The 17,911-nt window shown below is 45.0% G+C and overlaps 2 protein-coding genes across 2 annotated transcripts; both read left to right on the top strand.

The window, feature by feature from the left end:
- The first annotated feature begins 6,169 nt into the window (after nt 1-6,169).
- Nucleotides 6,170-7,406, top strand: gpr88 (G protein-coupled receptor 88). The gene is given in 4 exon segments (XM_046292850.1): nt 6,170-6,242; nt 6,245-6,585; nt 6,587-7,059; nt 7,061-7,406. Coding segments are annotated over 4 exon segments (1,002 nt in total). The 3' UTR covers nt 7,176-7,406.
- A 330-nt stretch (nt 7,407-7,736) lies between these two features.
- On the top strand, nt 7,737-14,269 carry LOC123991339 (vascular cell adhesion protein 1-like). The gene is made up of 6 exons (XM_046292840.1): nt 7,737-7,960; nt 8,058-8,339; nt 8,539-8,829; nt 9,416-9,673; nt 12,140-12,415; nt 12,943-14,269. The coding sequence occupies exons 1-6, from the start codon at nt 7,912-7,914 to the stop codon at nt 13,056-13,058; spliced, it is 1,272 nt and encodes a 423-aa protein (XP_046148796.1). The 5' UTR covers nt 7,737-7,911; the 3' UTR covers nt 13,059-14,269.
- Nucleotides 14,270-17,911: the final 3,642 nt, after the last annotated feature.

The following is a 17,911-nucleotide window of genomic DNA, read 5'->3' as shown; positions in this document are numbered from 1 at the left end:
CTCTCGAGCCCGGCCAGTAAGGAGTGAAATGACGTAAGCAACCCGAGCTCTCTCTCTAGAGTATGTGTTGGGTTGGAGAGAGAACACAATATCACACTGGGTGAGAAAGGAGCGGCACTCCGTGGGCTGTCCCCGGAGTAGCAAGGTGGGTTATTAACCCTAGGTTCCGGAGGCTCGGCAGACCAGGAAGTAACAGGTGGAACGAGACGAAGACTCTGGAACTGTCCAGAGAGGTCGGAAACCTGAGCGGCCAGGTTCTCCACGGCATGGCGAGCAGCAGACAATTCCTGCTCGTGTCTGCCGAGCATGGCTCCTTGGATCTCGACGGCAGTGTTACGAGCGTCTGTAGTCGCTGGGTCCATTCTTTGGTCGGATCCTTCTGTTATGCAGGTGAATGAGGACCCAAAAGCGACTTGGCGAAAACAGAGTCTTTAATCCAGTAAAGTAAATCTTCAATACTCCTAGACAATTCGGAGCGGTAAATAAAGCATAAAGAACAATTCCACTCGTAATCACGAGAACTGACAGGAGACTCGATAATAAACTGCAGGTTGTCTCGGGAAGGCACTTGACCGTAGCAGACTCAGACACCTGCTCACCACGCAGCATCTGAGGGAAACACGACACGACAGGGCGATACAAAGACACAGCACGGTGAACAATATACAAGGATCCGACAGGACAGAAACGGAAAACAGGGGGAGAAATAGGGACTCTAATCAGGGGAAAAGATAGGGAACAGGTGTGGGAAGACTAAATGATTGATTCGGGGAATAGGAACAGCTGGGAGCAGGAATGGAACGATAGAGAGAAGAGAGAGAGAGAGGGAGAGAGAAAAAGGGGAACGAACCTAAAAAGACCAGCAGGGGGAAAACGAACAGAAGGAAAAGCAAAATGACAAGACAATATAAGACAAAACATGACAGAACATAGCATCTCTTTATAAATGGCATATTTATTTCCAATGACAACAACTAAGGCACATCAACTCTGAGCCTCCTATTGCAATAAAGGCTCTGCATCAACTCTGTTAAGCTGGGTTGTTAACCTACATTTCTTATCTTGAAAGAGATTTTAAACAGCCACAGACAATCGTTATCATGAAAGTCAATTACCAAATACCTTGGTATAATACTCCACAAAGATGCACTTGAAATAATGTTTTTTCTTTTTAATAGTAACTATATTTGCCATACTGCGAAGTCAATCGAAACCGAAAGGGTCAATTAGTCTCTTCTGGTGCATGAATAAACTCAGCAAAAAAATAAATGTCCTCTCGTTGTCAACTGCATTTATTTTCAACAAACTTAACATGTGTAAATATTTGTATGAACATAATATTCAACAATTGAAGCATAAACTGATCAAGTTCCACAGACATGTGACTAACATAAATGGATTCATGTCTTCCTGAACAAAGGTGGGGGTCAAAAGTAACAGTCAGTATCTGGTGTGGCTACCAGCTGCATTAAGTACTGCAGTGCATCTCCTCATGGACTGCACCAGTTCTTGCTGTGAGATGTTACCCCACTCTGCAAGTTCCCGGACATTTCTGGTGGGAATGGCCCTAGCCCTCACCCTCCGATCCAACAGGTCCCAGACGTGCTCAATGGGATTGAGGTCTGGGATCTTTGCTGGCCATGGCAGAACACTGACATTCCTGTCTTGCAGGAAATCACACACAGAACAAGCAGTATGGCTGGTGTCATTGTCATCATGGAACGTCATGTCAGGATGGGCCTGCATGGAAGGGTACCACATGAGGGAAGACAGTGTTGAGATTGCCTGCAATGACAACAAGCTCAGGCCGACACCCCGCCCCAGACCATGACGGACCCTTCACCTCCAGGCCTCGGTGTAACGCTCATTCCTTCGATGATAAACACGCGACCATCACCCCTGGTGAGACAAAACCGTGACTTGTCAAATCAAATGTATTTATATAGCCCTTCGTACATCAGCTAATATCTCAAAGTGCTGTACAGAAAAACAGCAAGGAATACAGGTGTAGAAGCACGGTGGCTGGGAAAAACTCCCTAGAAAGGCCAAAACCTAGGAAGGAACCTAGAGAGAAACCAGGCTATGAGGGGTGGCCAGTCCTCTTCTGGCTGTGCCGGGTGGAGATTATAACAGAACAGGCCAAGATGTTCAAATGTTCATAAATGACCAGCATGGTCAAATAATAATAATCACAGTAGTTGTCGAGGGTGCAGCAAGTCAGCACCTCAGAAGTAAATGTCAGTTGGCTTTTCATAGCCGATCACTAAGTTGACTGTGCCTTTAAACAGCTTGGATAATTCCAGAAAATTACATCATGGCTTTAGAAGCTTCTTTGAGTCAATTGGAGGTGTACCTGTGGAAGTTTTTCAAGGTCTACCTTCAAACTCAGTGCCTCTTTGCTTGACATCATGGGAAAATCAAAAAAAATTGTAGACCACCACAAGTCTGGTTCATCCTTGGGAGCAATTTCCAAATGCCTGAGGGTACCACGTTCATCTGTACAAACAATAGTACGCATTGTGGCGTACAGCAGGTCAGCCACGGAAGCGCTATTGGACTCCGGAAGTATGGTTTCGCTCGTTACCACGTGCCTGCTGATCCAGGAGACCGAAAGGGGTAAGAAGATGTCCATTTCCTGTGTTCACGGTTGACACAAAGTAGTAATCAACCGTATGGACCACAAGGGAGCCGCCACATTACAGTGGGTGCAGTGCCAGAACTGCCGGTACCTCTCCTAGTGGGACGGGATTGTCCTCTGTTCGCAGTCCTATGGGGACATGAGTTGAGGAAGAAGGTACGAGCCGGCCGAGGAAGAGAGCGGGGACGACCAATAGCCTGTGTGTGGCCCGGAAGCAACCGGTTAACCAGCATGGGTCTACGGCTCCAGAGTCGGAGGGGGCACCGGAATCCGAACCCCCTGGGGAACCTCTGGAAGAGGAGCCCATCCTCCCCCTCCTCGATTTCGAGGGTCCAGTCGAGACCCCGCTGGGGGCCAACTGAGGGGACAATTCGGGATGGCCCAGTGGGAGGATCTGAACTTGAAATCCGCCGCAGCCCAAATGATAGCGGTGGATGGACAGCTACTTCCGGGAGTGAGTGACTGGCGATACCACCATTTCCAAATCAAGAATAACATTTTATATAAGGTGTCACGCCAACAGGGGGAACTTCGAGAGGTATTGTTACTGCCCCGACTGTACGTGGGAACCCTTCTTCAGCTGGCCCACACCCACCTGTTGGGGGTGCACCTGGGAATGGAGAAGACCCGGGAACGGATCGCCTCCCGGGATGAGGAGGGCCGTGGACGTCTACTGTTACAGCTGCCCGGAGTGTCATCTCACAGCCCCGAAAGCCCACTACCGAAGCCCTACCGATCATCGGGGTGCCCTTTGAACACATCGCCATGGACATAGTGGGACCCCTGGTTAAACCAGCACGAGGACACCGGTACATCCGGGTGATAGTAGATTATGGTCCAGGTCTGCAATCGGGGAGCCCAGCCCCCAAGAATTCCAGGTGGGAGACAGGGTGCTGGTCTTAATTCCCACAGCCGAAAGAAAGTTCCTGGCAACATGGCACGGACCATACGAGGTGGTCTAGAAGATGGGACCTGTCAATTACCGTCTACGGCAACCGGAGAGACAGAAACATCAACAGATTTACTACATGAACCTGTTGAAGAAGTGGCACGAGAGAACAGCCTTGGCCGTGTTGTGGTCGGGACCCAGGATGCCAACGGGACCAGTGGTGGTTCCGAGCAATGAGGACCTCGACCCGGCCCAGAAGCAAGAGCTCAGGGAGCTTGTAGATCGGAACACGGCAGTGTTCTCCGAGAAGCCGTGCCACATGACCCGCATTGAACGCCACATCCGTACACGGCCCAGCGAAATGGTAAGAAAGAGGCCATATGGGATTCCGGAGGTCCGAAGAAAGGCCGTGAAACAGGAAGTGGAGGCTATGCTGAGGATGGACGTCGTTGAAGAGTCCCACAGTGCATGGTGCAGCCCAATCGTGTTTGTGCCCAAACCGGACGGTAGCCTCCACTTCTGTAATGATTTCTAGGGGGTGAATGACATCAGCTTATTCGATGCATATCCCATGCCGAGGGTGGACGAGCTCATCGACCGATTGGGAAAGGCCCAGTACATCAGCACCCTTTACCTGACCAAAGGATATTGGCAGGTATCGTTGGCAGCCTCCTCCTGGGAGAAGACGGCGTTTTTGACACCAGACGGGTTGTATTAGTCCCGGGTACTCCCGTTCAGTCTCCACGGAGCCCCACCCACATTCCAACGGCTGATAAACAAAGTACTTTGACCCCATCAGCAGTACTCAGCAGCCTATTTGGATGACATCATCATCCACAGCCAAGGCTGGGAAAAGCACTTGACACGCCTCCAGGCGGTGCTGGACGCACTCAGACAAGCCGGGTTGACAGCGATCCTCAAGAATTGCAAACTAGGTTTCGAGATGGTGGAATAGCTGGGGTATTTGAATTGACAGGGGAACGTCAATCCCCAGGAGAGGTAGGTTCACGTGATGCGTGACTGGCCCGTTCCACGCACCAAGACACAGGTCAAGTCCTTCCTGGGACTGGCAAGATACTATAGCAGATTTATCCCCAACTTTGCTTTTGATATATTATTTAATAAACACCCTAATCATACTCTGTCTGTGTCTGATCTGTGTAAACGTCTTGACCCAACCCCCTGGTCTGCCACAGCATGTATAAACACCATGGAACCACACAGCCGTCATACTATTGGGGCGGCAGGTAGCCTAGTGGTCAGAGCGTTGGACTAGTAACCGAAAGGTTGCAAGATTGAATCCCTGAGCTGACAAGGTAAAAATATGTCATTCTGGCCCTTAACAAGGAAGTTAACAAACTGTTCCTAGGCCATAATTTAAAATAAGAATTTGTTCGTAACTGACTTGCCTAGCTAAATAAAAATACAGCTCAACAACGAGACGCGTTCTGTCTCTTAGAGGTGAACAAAGATCGTACTTTTGGGAGTGATGTCCTCTGGTCTGATGAAACAAAAAGAGAACTGTTTGGCCATAATGACCATCGTTATGTTTGGAGGAAAAAGGGGGAGGCTTGCAAGCCGAAGAACACCATCCCAACCGTAAAGCACGGGGGTGGCAGCATCATGTTGTGGGGGTGCTTTGCTGCAAGAAGGACTGGTGCACTTCACAAAATTGATGGCATCATGAGGGAGGAAAATTATGTGGATATATTGAAACAACATCTTAAGACATCAGTTAGGAAGTTAAAGCGTGGTTGCAAATGGGTCTTCCCAATGGACAATGACCCCAAACATACTTCCAAAGTTGTGGCAAAATGGCTCAAGGACAACAAAGTCAAGGTATTGGAGTGGCCATCACAATGACCCAACCTCAATCCTATATAACATTTGTGGGCAGAACTGAAAAAGTGTGTGCGAGCAAGGAGGCCTACAAACCTGACTCAGTTACACCAGCTCTGTCAGGAGGAATGGGCCAAAATTCACCCAACCTATTGTGGGAAGTTTGACCCACGTTAAACAATTTAAAGGCAATGCTAATTGAGTGTATGTAATCTTCTGACCCACTGGGAATGTGATGAATGAAATATATGCCGAAATAAATAATTCTCTCTATTATTATTCTGACATTCTTAAAATAAAGTGGTGATCCTAACTGACCTAAGACATAATTGTTCCTAGGACTAAAGTGTGAAAAACTGATTTTAAATGTATTTAGCTAAGGTGTATGTAAACTTCCAACTTCAACTGTATACTATATATATAATATATACTGTATATATTTGTTTATTGTTTTATTTTTTGCCTATTGGGCCCTCTTTTGGCCTGGGCCCAGGGCCTTCCCCTGTTTACCCTGCCTGCATTAATCAGTCTCTGCCTATTTGCGCTTCTAATTATTTCAGTATCTGGAAATCATTCAATATTAATGAAGACGCTGGGTGCAATAGGCTAGATGTGTAGGCTAAGTGTTAACATCAACCTGCGTGCTGCTCCATTCTTCTTCTTATCACCACAGGCGCGCTGCGCTTATAGTCTATTACCCCCCATGCAACTGTATCACTGCCGCATTAACATGGGGAACATATCCACTGAATATGAGATTGGCATAAACAATATTGCATAAGGACTCCTTTTCATCCTTTCGTATGAAAAACCTTTTTTATTCTTCAAACATGCCAAACGAATCGGCGCAACTGATAGACTGCGATGTGGGACACAATGCAAAATCAACCTTGCGGCAGTCTATTCTCTCATGTGCTTGTCTGGGACAATTTTAAACCTTTTGGGCGGCTACCTGGTCAAGACATTTAAGAAACGTCGAACGGCTAGTAATGCGTTCATTGTGAACGGCTGAATAGCCGAACTGTTGGTGTGCGCGATTTGGATGCCGCACGAGGCAGTGGAGATTTCTTCTGGTAGTCCTTTTCCGGCTGGGTACCAAGCCTTCAAAGATGCGCTCCTATTACTCGGCATCACTTCTCTTTTCTCCCATTCCCTCATAGCCGTCAATCGATACGGTTTGATTACCAAATCACCAGCGACGTATCTGCCCATCTACCAAAAAAAGACACACATAATGAATGCTAATTGCGTCTTGGCATTCGGTGCTGGGATTTCTTCTACCCTGGATCACGTCTTCGCGGTACCCACAGGAAGGATGCTCATATCTCCCTGCTTCCGCAGCATCACTGCTCGATGGAGGGAGGCCCATTCTCTCTGACCCATTTGAAGCTGGTACCCTGGTGTTGACTATTATTGGTAAGACAATGGTTGTTTTGTATTGTTATTTCTAAATATTTCGAAGGGTGCAGATGAGTATGAAGAGGGTCAACATATTACATTTTCTTATCGTGAATAACCTTCCCTATTCGCTCGCCAGAAAGGACAAACGTTGGGGGTTCTACGTGTTGGCAGTGTGTTTCATATTCATCCTCACTACAGAGCCCCATTTCCGGGTGTTATTAACAGCACTTCTTTTTACCACGGTTCCATTGGCACTTGGGACATGTTCATGGATTCGTTTCTGCACTATCTTTGGAGTTTAGAAAATATTTCAGATCTGTGCTCAAGGGAGAATTTTGGAGAGGGTCTGCAGTTGGAGTTGAGCCCATTACCATGAATACAATATCTCAGCTTCTCCCAAGACATTGAACATAATCTGAACTGCTATGACATTGTTTATTGTAAGGATACAGCTGCTACAGTGTTTTAGAAACACTATAATGTTACTCTCAATTGGAAAATGTTAGTGATGCTGTTACAGCGTTATTCTGTAGGTCCATTATGGAATACTGTCACTGGAAGCACACTCAACAAATTAGTCAAATATTTGTAAAAACATTATGTATAACACTAGTTTGTCTAGTTTCATGTATTTTTCAATATACTGTTTTATGGACCATGGTTGTAATAGTGTTATATGCTAATTGTAAATCAGTTTGTGTTCATTTTAATAAAGCAACATTTTTAAGTGCAAAACTTTGTGTCACATCTGGCCATTACAGGAGACTAGGGGCTTCTTTATCATCACTTTCACTTTGACTTACACACACACACACACACACACACACACACACACACACACACACACACACACACACACACACACACACACACACACACACACACACACACACACACACACACACACACACACACACACACACACACACACACACACACACACGGTTTCCTGACGCCATCATTGTTTCCATTTGGAAATGACTTAAGGAGCCCATAATAACAGGAAAAGATCTAGATGAGCCCTTTTTGGCATCAGAATCATGGAATGTCCAGTCTTCTTAAAGTAAAGGGTGGATACCTTGCACATCTAGTGGCCAAGCTCTGCAGCAAAACTTTACATTCAAGCTCAATATTCTAACTGGATATGAAAAAAATGCAACTTCTTCAACTGTGTGCCTTCTTCCATGTCATAGGTAAACATATTTTCTCTGATCAATAAATTCATATTAATTCCATTTATGCTTTGGATATTTTATGTATTTCATTAATGTATGTATTGTTGTTTTGTAGTCTGTAGTCAGATAGAAGAAATCGCCATTTCACCTCCTGGGAATGAGGTATTTGTGCTAGCAGGTTCAGCCTTCCAGTTCACCTGTGCTTGCGTTGGTAGTTGTAAGACACCACAGTTCAGCTGGACAAGAGCTACTACTGACTCTGATCGTATGCGAACCAAAAACAGCACTCTCAAATTTTCCAACGTGAAGATTGAGGATGCGGGTCGATATACCTGTGATGCAAAGTGCGATGGCAGTTCAGAGAAAAAACTCAAATCTGTCAAGATGACTGTCTATGGTAAGTAGAATAATTGTAGCATGTGATGACATAACCTCAAAAACTACTGTCAATGCCTCGAGTAATGTCTTGAATATTTTGACATATTTACACTGTAAATTATAATGCTAGTCTACTTTAGCCAAGGCCTAAATAACTTGTTTTGCCATCGTGTGAAAGAGCAAAATCACTCTCCATCAACTTCTCTCTGATTTTACAGCTTTTAGTCAACCTGTGTTGGTGATGCCAAGTATTTTGACGGAAAATGTGGCTTGTGATGTAACATGCAGTGTTGATGCATTTGACCACGTTGACAGTGTCCACATAAGCTGGTATCTAGGAGGTGAGCTTCTTAAAGATGAAACTCAGCAGACTTTGGATGCAGCTAACGTGTCGGACACACTGACTCTCACTGCCCTGAGGGACTATACTGGGAAGAGTCTGACCTGTGAAGTGAAAGCAGACATGAGAAATAACTCAAAACAGGTTTCTTACTGTCTCGACATACACTGTGAGTACCTTATTACAATTCCGATTCACTTCAGAATGGGTATACGGTGTCTTAGTGATAGTCCCTAGTTAGTTTGTGAATAAATCATGCTAACACGTTACTGAAAGCATCCATGTATAATGCATTATGATGCAGCTATGCAGTGTAAGACTTGTCATGAGTATGTTTGAACCCCTTTATAATGTCTTATAATCCTAATGATCTGGACTAAAATGCCAGCCAGTTTGGGATGTCAGAAAATGTTACACATAGAGAAACATAGCAAATAAGACTTGTTATAAGACATTATAAAGGCTCCTACATGCTTTTAACAGGTTAGAAACCATTGTATCTGGATGCTCTCGGTAGAGTGTTACCGAAATGATTCACTGTGTTCAAAGATGTCTCCTTCCAACCTTGTTGGCAGTACAGTACACTTAATCCTTGAGCTATTGAACTGCTTGACTTATGCTGAATTACTAATCGCCCTCAAGGCGCCACTCCCTGGGCACTCATGTAGATCAGACAGGATCAGATAGATCCTGAAGCAATATGATAATATGATATGTCCTCAGATATCTCATAGTAACGTGTTGTTGTGTTCCAGATGCACCTAAGATCAACATCAGTGCTTCCCCATCTGGGATGGAAGAGGAGGAAGTGGTGATGAGCTGTAGAAGTGACGGCAACCCCACCCCTACTATTGAGTGGGAGAGAAAATGGGAGCTGTGGCCCAAGAATCTGCATCGACATGCACAAGGAAATGTCACGGGCCGGCTACACCGCAGCAACCAAGGGGTTTACCAGTGTGTGGCCAAGAACATGGTGTCCGAGGCAAAGCAAGAGATGAAACTGGAGGTGCAATGTAAGTGTTCTACTAACTACTTTAGCCAGGGGCCAACAAGCAGGGGTTCCACATTGCTAAGCTTAAGATACCTTATCTGATGGTACTGGAACTGTAATAATATGCCCACGCTAATTGTTATGACAATGTCTTTTTTTCACCTTTATTTAACCAGGTAGGCCAGTTGAGAACAAGTTCTCATTTACAACTGCGACCTGGCCAAGATAAAGAAAAGCAAAGCAGTGTGACACAGACAACAACACAGAGTTACACATGGAATAAACAAGTGTACAGTCAATAACACAATAGAAAAAAAAGAAAGTCTATATACAGTGTGTGCAAATGGCGTCAGGAGGTAAGGCAATAAATAGGCCATAGTAGGGAAGTAATTACAATTTAGCATATTAACACTGGAGTGACAGAGGTGCAGATTGTGATGTGCAAGTAGAAATACTGGTGTGTATAAGAGCAGAAAAGTAAATAAAAACAATATGGGGATGAGGTAGGTAGATTGGGTGGGCTATTTACAGATGGGCTATGTACAGCTGCAGCGATTGGTTAGCTGCTCAGATAGCTGATGTTTAAAGTTAGTGAGGGAAATATAAGTCTCCAGCTTCAGCGATTTTTGCAATTCGTTCCCGTCATTGGCAGCTGAGAACAGGAAGGAAAGGCGGCCAAAGAGGTGTTGGCTTTGGGGATGACCAGTGAGATATACCTGCTGAAGCGAGTGCTATGGCTGGGTGTTGTTATCGTCACCAGTGAGCTGAGATAAGGCGGAGCTTTACCTAGCATAGACTTATAGATGACCTGGAGCCAGTGGGTCTGGCGATGAATATGTAGCGAGGGCCAGCTGTCTAGAGCATACAGGTCGCAGTGGTGAGTGGTTGACCGTGTCCGCATCATCGTTTGATTCATAATTGTACTATTTGCATTTACAAATGACAGCATTTTGACATGTGTACTCAACAAAAATGTAAACAACAAAGTGTTGGTCCCATGTTTCGTGAGCTGAAAAACAATATCCCTGAAATTTTCCACATGCACAAAAAGCTTATTTCTCTCAAATTTTCATACACAAATTTGTTTACATCCCTATTAGTGAACATTTCTCATTTGCCAAGATAATTCATCAACCTGACAGGTGTGGTATATCAAGAATCTGATTAAACAGCATGATCATTACACAGGTTCACCTTGTGCTGGAGACAATAAAAGGCCACTCAAATGTACACTTTTGTCACACAACACAATGCCACAGATGTCTCAAGTTTCAAGGGAGCGTGCAATCGGCAACACAGACTGCGGGAATGTCCATCAGAGCTGTTTCCAGATAATTTCATGTTAATTTCTATACTGCAAGCCACCTCCAATATAGTTTTAGGTAATTTGGCAGTATGTCCAACCAGCCTCACAACCACAGACCACGTGTAACCACACCAGCCCAGGACCTCCATATCCGTCTTCTTTACCTGCGGGATCATCTGAGACCAGCCACCCGGACAGCTGATGAAACTTTGGGTTTGCACAACCAACGAATTTCTGTGCAAACTGTCAGAAACCATATCAGGGAAGCTCATCTGCATGCTTGTCATCTCCACCAGGGTCTTGACCTGACTGCAGTTCGGCGGCGTAACCGACTTCAGTGGGCAAATGCTCACCTTCGATGGCCACTGGCATGCTGGAGATTTGTGCTCTTTACGGATTAATCCTGGTTTCTACTGTATCGGGTAGATGGCAGACGTGTGGGCGAGCGGTTTGCTTATGTCAACGTTGTGAACAGAGTGCCCCATGGTGGCAGTGGGGTTATGGTATGGGAAAGCATAAGCTACGGACAACGAACAAAATTGCATTTTGTCGATGGCAATTTGAATGCACAGAGATAATGTGACAAGATCCTGAAGCCCATTGTCGTGCCATTCATCCGTCGCCATCACCTCATGTTTCAGCATGGTAATGCACGGCCCCATGTCGCAAGGATCGGTACACAATTCCTGGAAGCTGAAAATGTCCCAATTATTTCATGGTCTGCATACTCACCAGACATGTCACCCATTGAGCATGTTTGGAATGCTCTGGATTGGCGTGTACGACAGCGTGTTCCAGTTCCCACCAATATCCAGCAACTTTGCACAACCATTGAAGAGGAGTGGGACAACAAGCCACAATCAACAGCCTGATCAACTATATGCAAACAAGATGTGTCGCACTGCATGAGGCAAATGGTGGTCACACAGATACTATCTGGTTTTCTTATCCACGTCCCTACCTTTTTTTAAAGGTATTTGTGACCAACAGATGCACAAATGTATTCCCAGTCATGTGAAATCTATAGATAAGGGCCTAATTAATTTATTTCAGTTGACTGATTTCCTTTATATGAACTGTAACAGAGCAAAATCTTTGAAATTGAAATATACCATTTTTGTTCAGTGTATATAATTTCATATTATCTATGCATTTTTAAGAACATTTGTTTGATCTTTGCAGACGGACCAGCAAACACAAGTATCCAGTCCTTCCCACTGCAGGCCATTTCCTATGGGGTTCAGCTGAACCTTACCTGCTTGTCAGACATGTACCCCAAAGCCAAACAGTACATCTGGACCAGAATCCCAGATATGGCCCTACCCAAGGAGGCCATGGTTACAAACAGCCATTTAATCATAGATAACTTCCAAGAGCACCACCAAGGCATCTATGAGTGTAGAGTGATTCACCACAGTGGGAAAACAGAGAGAGCATTCTATACCGCCTCTGTTCAAGGTACGTAATAGCCACCCGTGTGTTGTCATATTTGCTGCCTTGTAATGATTTCCTCCATCAATAAATGTATATTGATTCACAAAATTACCAGTCTATGTATAAGTCAAGACTCTCCAACCTTCTTCTTGGAGAGCTCCTGTCCCGTTTTCAATCCAACCTCAGTTGTAACTAACTGGTTCAGTTTATCAACCAGTTAATTATTAGAATCAGGTGCGCTAGATTAGAGTGAAAACCTAGAGGCCGGTATCTCTCCAGGAACAGGGTTGGAGAGCCCTGGTATAAGTAAATAAAAAATGCTATTAAGGAATTAAGTGGTTAAAGAGAACTGATTTATGGATTGATAGTCATTTGTAAAAAAAGGAAACGTGGAGGTTTCTACATGGAGACTAACCAGTCAAACCTTACTGCTGTTCATATTGCCAGTTCCACATCTTTAAACGGCTTTTAGTAATATAGGCTTTTGCACTACTTGTACTACATTCCCTAAAATGTTATTTAAATGTGGTGTCCCTCTGTTGTGCCTGCAGCGGAGCCCGAGTCTAAGGTGTTCACTCAGATGGTGGGTGCAGTGGCTGGCAGTCTTGTCAGCGGAATCACAGGAGGCCTCGTGGCAGGATTCATGTTAGCTAAATGGCTGAAGTGATGCTACCTTAAATCACCTCACTGTGTGGGATCTAATCCGGAGCCATTCAGATGGTTTCAACCAGAGTGCCTTATTATCAATTCATACAGCAGAGTTTAACAGCGATTAATGTACAGTACTTTCAGAAAGTATTCATACCCCTTAATAATGTATTCCACATTTTGTTGTGTTACAGCCTGAATTCAAAATAGATTAAATAGTTTTTTTAAAAGCCGATTTAAGTCCAAACTCTAACTAGGGCACCCAGGAATATTCAATGTTGTCTTGGTAAGCAACTGCAGTGTATATTTGGCCTTGTTTTTAGGTTATTGTCCTGCTGAAAGGTGAATTTGACTCCCAGTATCTGTTGGAATGCAGACTGAACCAGGTTTTCCTCTAGGGTTTTGCTTGTGCTTAACTCTATTTAGTTTCTTTTTAACGCATAAAACTCCCTAGTCCTTGCTGATTACAAGCATACCCATAACATGATGCAGCTACCACAATGCTTAAAAATAGGAAGAGTGGTACTTAGTGATGTTTTGTGTTGGATTTGCCCCAAACATAATGTTATGTATTCAGGACATGAAGTTAATTTCTTTACCACATGTTTTGCAGTTTTAATTTAGCACCTTTTTGCAGACAGGATGCATGTTTTGGAAAATGTTTATTCTGTACAGACTTCCTGCTTTTCCCTCTGTCATTTAGGTTAGTATTTTGGAGTTGTTGATCCATCCTCAGTATTCTCTTATCACAGCCATTAAACTCTGAGTTAGGAAGGAAGCCTGTATCTTTGAAGTGACTGGGTGTATTGATACACCATTGTTGGATTCGGGATGAACTCTGAACATTGAGATATTAAATAAATTATCATAAGCATTGAATATAAGGAGTGAAAGAGACTGGGTTTTATGTCAGAAGTTAATTGTTTTCTGTAGAAAGACATGGCTTTGGAATGTGTTGTGTGTACAGGAGGAGATCATAGGATTGCTATAGGGGAGCAGATGGATATCTGTGGATTAGGCGAAGGAGGGGTTGAGGTCAGGTCCCCTGAAGGGAGTAATAAGGGTTTATTACCCTATTACTCTCTTCCTGTGGAACCATAAGATGTAAGGATTGGAGAGCCGGAGGAGTGTCTAAAGTGAGGTATATATAATTGTGATGGTGAGAAATGTTATTTTGTCTGAATACAGCTGTAATGACCCTTTGGGAAGAATTAAACTTGGTTAAGCTTCTCTAGTGTCCGTGAGTTATTTACTCTGAAAAGTTAGAACCTAACACCATCCAAAGTGTGATTAAAAACTTCACCACGCTCAAAGGGATATTCAATGTCTGGCTGTGATACAGCCCGGGATCGAACATCTAGTGATGCCTCTAGCACTGAGATGCAGTGCCTTTGACCGCTCGCCACTCAGTCCCGCAAGAATTGAGGCTGTTCTGAGGGAAAAAGGGGGTACAACTCAATATTAGGAAGATATTCCTAATGTTTTGAACACTCAGTGTATATTGTGAAGATAACAGGTTGTTCTTAACAATCAAACGGAAATAAATGGAATGCTTGTGTTCAATGGAAGGATTTGAACCTTACCAGAAAGTCTACAACATAGGTTGTGTATGGGTTTTACTGTAATCCTACACCATCTCTATTGCAAATATGATCGGTGCCCTTCTCCCCCACCTCAAACACATACTTGTTATATTTTTGTAATGTTTTGAAGCAAGAAGATTTCCATGATATGAATAGTAATCCAGATATAACAACAATTCAAGGAAGTCCAAGAGGTCCTTCGTTTTGCTTCTGATTGTTTCATACCAGATTGCAATCAATGTGTTTTATATATTTTCTCCACGTAAAGCTACAGCTTATTACCTACTGTAAAAAGTATTGCAGAGGACAAAGTTGGATATTGAAAATATTGTTAATCACATTTCTATTTGTTTCCATAGTCACCAATTTAATTTTAAATATGCAACATAGTCTTACATTTAAAATAGATCATGGGGTATTGATGGGGTAGATCCTCATCAAGGACCTCTGAGCACATAAGGCGATCTGGAGCGTAGTGACCCTCTTGAAGAGGGGTGTGATGGGTTAGATTTGCGGTGAAGAGAATCAGCGGATTACCACTTTATCAATTTGAGATTTTAAAACAAAACAACAAGAAAAGGACATTCCTGAAGAAACTTTGTGCACTCAGCTAGCTAAAAGTTATTATTAAAATTGATGAACACGGAGCACTCTGTGTACTAGACTCTCTCTGTATCTGTTTTTCAACAAGTAAGACTGATTTTTAGTGTACATTCTATACCAGGGCAGTGCTCTTCCACACCCTCCAGCACCCCTGAAATCTCATTGAGATACCACAGCAATTTAATACGATCCAAAATGTGCCTGACCATAGCCGCGGGAAGTCATTTGGGGGTGGGGTGCAACTGTTATCCAGTGAAGCAGGGTGGTGGCATCATGCTGTAGGGATGTTTTTCAGTGGCAGGGACTGCGAGACCAGGCAGGATGGGGAAAGATGAACAGAGCAAACTACAGAGAGATCCTTGATGAAAACCTGCTCCAGAGTGTTCTTGACCTCAGACTGGGGTGAAGGTTCACCTTCCAAAAGGACAATGACCCGAAGCACAAGCCAAGATAACGCAGGAATGGCTTCGGAAAAAGTCTCTGAATGTCCTTGAGTGGCCCAGCCAGAGCCCGGACTTGAACCCGATCAAACATCCGATCCTCGTTTGCTAAGTCAAACGACACCGCTGGTTCTACTCACACTGCCCTACCCTGTGCTCTGACCTCTTTCTCCCCTCTCTCTCCAGATGAAATCTCGCGTCTTGTGACGGCCGGCCGCCCAACAACCTGCCCGCTTGACCCTATCCCCTCCTCTCTTCTCCAGACCATTTCCGGAGACCTTCTCCCTTACCTCACCTCGCTCATCAACTCATCCCTGACCGCTGGCTACGTCCCTTCCGTCTTCAAGAGAGCGAGAGTTGCACCCCTTCTGAAAAAACCTACACTCGATCCCTCCGATGTCAACAATTACAGACCAGTATCCCTTCTTTCTTTTCTCTCCAAAACTCTTGAACGTGCCGTCCTTGGCCAGCTCTCCCGCTATCTCTCTCTGAATGACCTTCTTGATCCAAATCAGTCAGGTTTCAAGACTAGTCATTCAACTGAGACTGCTCTCCTCTGTATCACGGAGGCGCTCCGCACTGCTAAAGCTAACTCTCTCTCCTCTGCTCTCATCCTTCTAGATCTATCGGCTGCCTTCGATACTGTGAACCATCAGATCCTCCTCTCCACCCTCTCCGAGTTGGGCATCTCCGGCGCGGCCCACGCTTGGATTGCGTCCTACCTGACAGGTCGCTCCTACCAGGTGGCGTGGCGAGAATCTGTCTCCTCACCACGCGCTCTCACCACTGGTGTCCCCAGGGCTCTGTTCTAGGCCCTCTCCTATTCTCGCTATACACCAAGTCACTTGGCTCTGTCATAACCTCACATGGTCTCTTCTATCATTGCTATGCAGACGACACACAACTAATCTTCTCCTTTCCCCCTTCTGATGACCAGGTGGCGAATCGCATCTCTGCATGTCTGGCAGACATATCAGTGTGGATGACGGATCACCACCTCAAGCTGAACCTCGGCAAGACGGAGCTGCTCTTCCTCCCGGGGAAGGACTGCCCATTCCATGATCTCGCCATCACGGTTGACAACTCCATTGTGTCCTCCTCCCAGAGCGCTAAGAACCTTGGCGTGATCCTGGACAACACCCTGTCGTTCTCAACCAACATCAAGGCGGTGGCCCGTTCCTGTAGGTTCATGCTCTACAACATCCGCAGAGTACGACCCTGCCTCACACAGGAAGCGGCGCAGGTCCTAATCCAGGCACTTGTCATCTCCCGTCTGGATTACTGCAACTCGCTGTTGGCTGGGCTCCCTGCCTGTGCCATTAAACCCCTTCAACTCATCCAGAACGCCGCAGCCCGTCTGGTGTTCAACCTTCCCAAGTTCTCTCACGTCACCCCGCTCCTCCGTTCTCTCCACTGGCTTCCAGTTGAAGCTCGCATCCGCTACAAGACCATGGTGCTTGCCTACGGAGCTGTGAGGGGAACGGCACCTCAGTACCTCCAGGCTCTGATCAGGCCCTACACCCAAACAAGGGCACTGCGTTCATCCACCTCTGGCCTGCTCGCCTCCCTACCACTGAGGAAGTACAGCTCCCGCTCAGCCCAGTCAAAACTGTTCGCTGCTCTGGCCCCCCAATGGTGGAACAAACTCCCTCACGACGCCAGGACAGCGGAGTCAATCACCACCTTCCGGAGACACCTGAAACCCCACCTCTTTAAGGAATACCTAGGATAGGATAAGTAATCCTTCTCCCCCCCCCCCCTTTAGGATTTATATGCACTATTGTAAAGTGACTGTTCCACTGGATGTCATAAGGTGAATGCACCAATTGTAAGTCGCTCTGGATAAGAGCGTCTGCTAAATGACTTAAATGTAAATGTAAATGTAAATCTCTGGAGAAACCTTAAAATAGCTGTGCAGCGACACTCCCTATCCAACCTGACAGGACCTGAGAGGATCTGCAGAGAAGAATGGGATAAACTCCCCAAACACAGGTGTGCCAAGCTTGTAGCGTAATACCCAAGAGGACTCAAGGCTGTAATCGCTGCCAAAGGTGCTTCAACAAAGTACTGAGTAAAGGTTCTGAATACTTATGTAAATGTGATATTTCAGATTTGTATTTTTAATAGATTTACAAAAATGTCTAAAAACCTGTTTTTGCTTGGTCATTATGGGATATTGTGTGTAGATTGACGAGGGGCAAACTATGGATTCAATTTTAGAATAACTCTGTAACGTAGCAAAATGT

This window comes from Oncorhynchus gorbuscha, linkage group LG02, assembly GCF_021184085.1.
Source record: "Oncorhynchus gorbuscha isolate QuinsamMale2020 ecotype Even-year linkage group LG02, OgorEven_v1.0, whole genome shotgun sequence".
Lineage (NCBI taxonomy): Eukaryota > Metazoa > Chordata > Actinopteri > Salmoniformes > Salmonidae > Oncorhynchus > Oncorhynchus gorbuscha.
The sequence above is the reverse complement of the archived record's forward strand: the minus strand, read 5'-3'. Positions and strand labels throughout refer to the sequence as shown.

What these genes read in the sequence shown, in the direction of transcription:
- LOC123991339 (XM_046292840.1), top strand. Translation starts at nt 7,912, where the DNA reads ATGAAAAAAATGCAACTTCTTCAACTGTGTGCCTTCTTCCATGTCATA. An exon ending in TGTCAAGATGACTGTCTATG is followed by an intron (nt 8,340 to 8,538) that starts GTAAGTAGAATA and finishes CTGATTTTACAG; the next exon opens with CTTTTAGTCAACCTGTGTTG. An exon ending in TTACTGTCTCGACATACACT is followed by an intron (nt 8,830 to 9,415) that starts GTGAGTACCTTA and finishes GTTGTGTTCCAG; the next exon opens with ATGCACCTAAGATCAACATC.